This window comes from Fukomys damarensis, unplaced genomic scaffold, assembly GCF_012274545.1.
Source record: "Fukomys damarensis isolate Sample0158 unplaced genomic scaffold, DMR_v1.0_HiC HiC_scaffold_38, whole genome shotgun sequence".
NCBI classification, from domain to species: Eukaryota; Metazoa; Chordata; class Mammalia; order Rodentia; family Bathyergidae; genus Fukomys; species Fukomys damarensis.
Genome location: NW_022900950.1, coordinates 30,440,476 through 30,442,631, shown reverse-complemented (window position 1 = coordinate 30,442,631; position 2,156 = coordinate 30,440,476). Strand labels below are relative to the sequence as shown.

The 2,156-nt window shown below is 52.7% G+C and overlaps 1 protein-coding gene across 2 annotated transcripts; it reads left to right on the top strand.

Annotated features, from left to right (window-relative positions):
• The first annotated feature begins 6 nt into the window (after window positions 1–6).
• On the top strand, window positions 7–1,903 carry Gpr12 (G protein-coupled receptor 12). 2 transcript variants are annotated; one of them, XM_010623823.2, is made up of 2 exons: window positions 7–74; window positions 793–1,903. In XM_010623823.2, the coding sequence occupies exon 2, from the start codon at window positions 808–810 to the stop codon at window positions 1,810–1,812; it is 1,005 nt and encodes a 334-aa protein (XP_010622125.1). In that variant the 5' UTR covers window positions 7–74; window positions 793–807; the 3' UTR covers window positions 1,813–1,903. The 2 variants fall into 2 exon arrangements, with proteins under 2 accessions (XP_010622125.1, XP_010622127.1); XM_010623825.2 differs by lacking the exon at window positions 7–74 and adding an exon at window positions 91–454.
• Window positions 1,904–2,156: the final 253 nt, after the last annotated feature.

Genomic DNA, 2,156 nt, shown 5'->3' with positions numbered 1-2,156 from the left:
CGCTGACATGCGACAGTAGCAGCCCGCGTTCTTTGGAAGCAGCGGAGGCGCCCCCTCGGCCCGGGCACGCCAAGGTGACCCCTCGATCTCTCCCCGGCACCCGTGTCTGTCCCCCCTCGTCCGCCGCCCGTCCCCACTGCGAGAGGAGCGGTGGCAGTGCATGGGCATCCGTCTGTGTGTGTCTGTCTGTCTCAGCACCTCCATCGCACACAGCTGCCTTTTGTGGCCTTCCTTGGCTGCTCCGTGCCCACGGGGGGCGTATGGGACCCCCTCTTTGTTCTGGTCGGTGTTGGAGGGTGTGCACGCGCGAGGGATGATTTTGGAAGGTGGGAGTTGGAGGCTCTTTAATTATTCCATCGAGAATGGCGGTCCAGGTTCACCACTTGGCGGCAGCTGCGTGGTGGGGTCTGCACCTGCCCAGATGTGAAACAGTTCCGTCTTCAGCGTGCAAGAGGTGATTCTCAGATGTGCATCCCACACCGCTGTGAGTCTGTGTGTGCCTGCCTCACTCATGCCAGTGTTTGGAGTCCTGCCCTGTGCCCTACCCAAGACCAGACAGCATTTTTGTTGTGGGATTTAATCCACAGAGACTTTGGCTTTTGTTTTATTTCACCACGGTCCATAATTCCCGGGGCTTGTGGCATTTGATACTTGGTATCTGAGTAGGGGCTGGCTTTCTGCGTGCGTGCGTGCGTGTGTGTGTGTGTGTGTGTGTGTGTGTGTGTTTCTGCATGGTGTTAGACTGTTGCTCTGCTGTGCCTAAACATTAAAAAGCCTGTCTTTTCGTTGAAGAGGACAGGGGTTAAAATGAATGAAGACCTGAAGGTCAATTTAAGCGGGCTGCCTCGGGAATATTTAGATGCCGCTGCTGCGGAGAACATCTCAGCTGCTGTCTCCTCCCAGGCTCCTGTTACTGAGCCGGAGCCTGAGCTCGTAGTCAACCCCTGGGACATTGTCCTGTGCACCTCGGGAACCCTCATCTCCTGTGAAAATGCCGTTGTGGTCCTTATCATCTTCCACAACCCCAGCCTGAGAGCACCCATGTTCCTGCTGATAGGCAGCCTGGCTCTTGCAGACCTGCTGGCCGGTATTGGACTCATCGTCAATTTTGTTTTTGCCTACCTTCTTCAGTCAGAAGCTACCAAGCTGATCACCATTGGACTTATTGTCACCTCCTTCTCTGCCTCTGTCTGCAGCTTGCTGGCTATCACTGTGGACCGCTACCTCTCTCTCTATTATGCCCTGACTTATCATTCCGAGAGGACGGTCACCTTTACATATGTCATGCTGGTCATGCTCTGGGGGACCTCCATCTGCCTGGGGCTGCTGCCAGTCCTGGGCTGGAACTGCCTTCAGGACGAGTCCACGTGCAGCGTCGTCAGACCTCTGACTAAGAACAATGCTGCCATCCTTTCTGTCTCTTTCCTCTTCATGTTTGCGCTAATGCTTCAGCTCTACATTCAGATCTGTAAGATTGTGATGAGGCATGCCCATCAGATAGCCCTGCAGCACCACTTCCTGGCCACGTCGCACTACGTGACCACCCGGAAAGGGATCTCAACCCTGGCTCTCATCATGGGGACCTTTGCTGCTTGCTGGATGCCTTTTACACTCTATTCCTTGATAGCAGATTACACCTACCCCTCCATCTACACCTATGCCACCCTCCTGCCTGCCACCTACAACTCCATCATCAACCCTGTCATATATGCTTTCAGAAACCAAGAGATCCAGAAAGCCCTCTGCCTCATTTGCTGTGGCTGCATCCCACCCAGTCTGTCCCAGCGAGCGCGGTCACCCAGTGACGTGTAGCAGCCTTCCACCTAAGAAGACACTGCCCACGACAAGCACTTCCACTGCCAGCAGTCGACCTGCTTCCTTTAAATCCTTTGCCATGGTTTTCCTCAAGTCAACGAAGCACTCAGCATTGCTGAAACAATGACATCATGTAGATGAGTTGAGTCATTAAAGTGAAAATAATGTTACCAGTGTTGTCACCCTTTAAAAACAATGGTCAGCCTCTCTGTTCATTATTTTGCTTTGGTGGAGTGTGGTATTATATTTTGTTTGGGGGTTGGTGGAAAGGAAGGAATATGGCCTAGCCATGATGTTATGAAATTTTACATAAACAAGTTCCAGAGTTTTTACCTGGATTT

Bases quoted from the DNA above. Each gene is read 5' to 3' on its own strand.
- Gpr12 (XM_010623823.2), top strand. From the start codon at position 808: ATGAATGAAGACCTGAAGGTCAATTTAAGCGGGCTGCCTCGGGAATAT.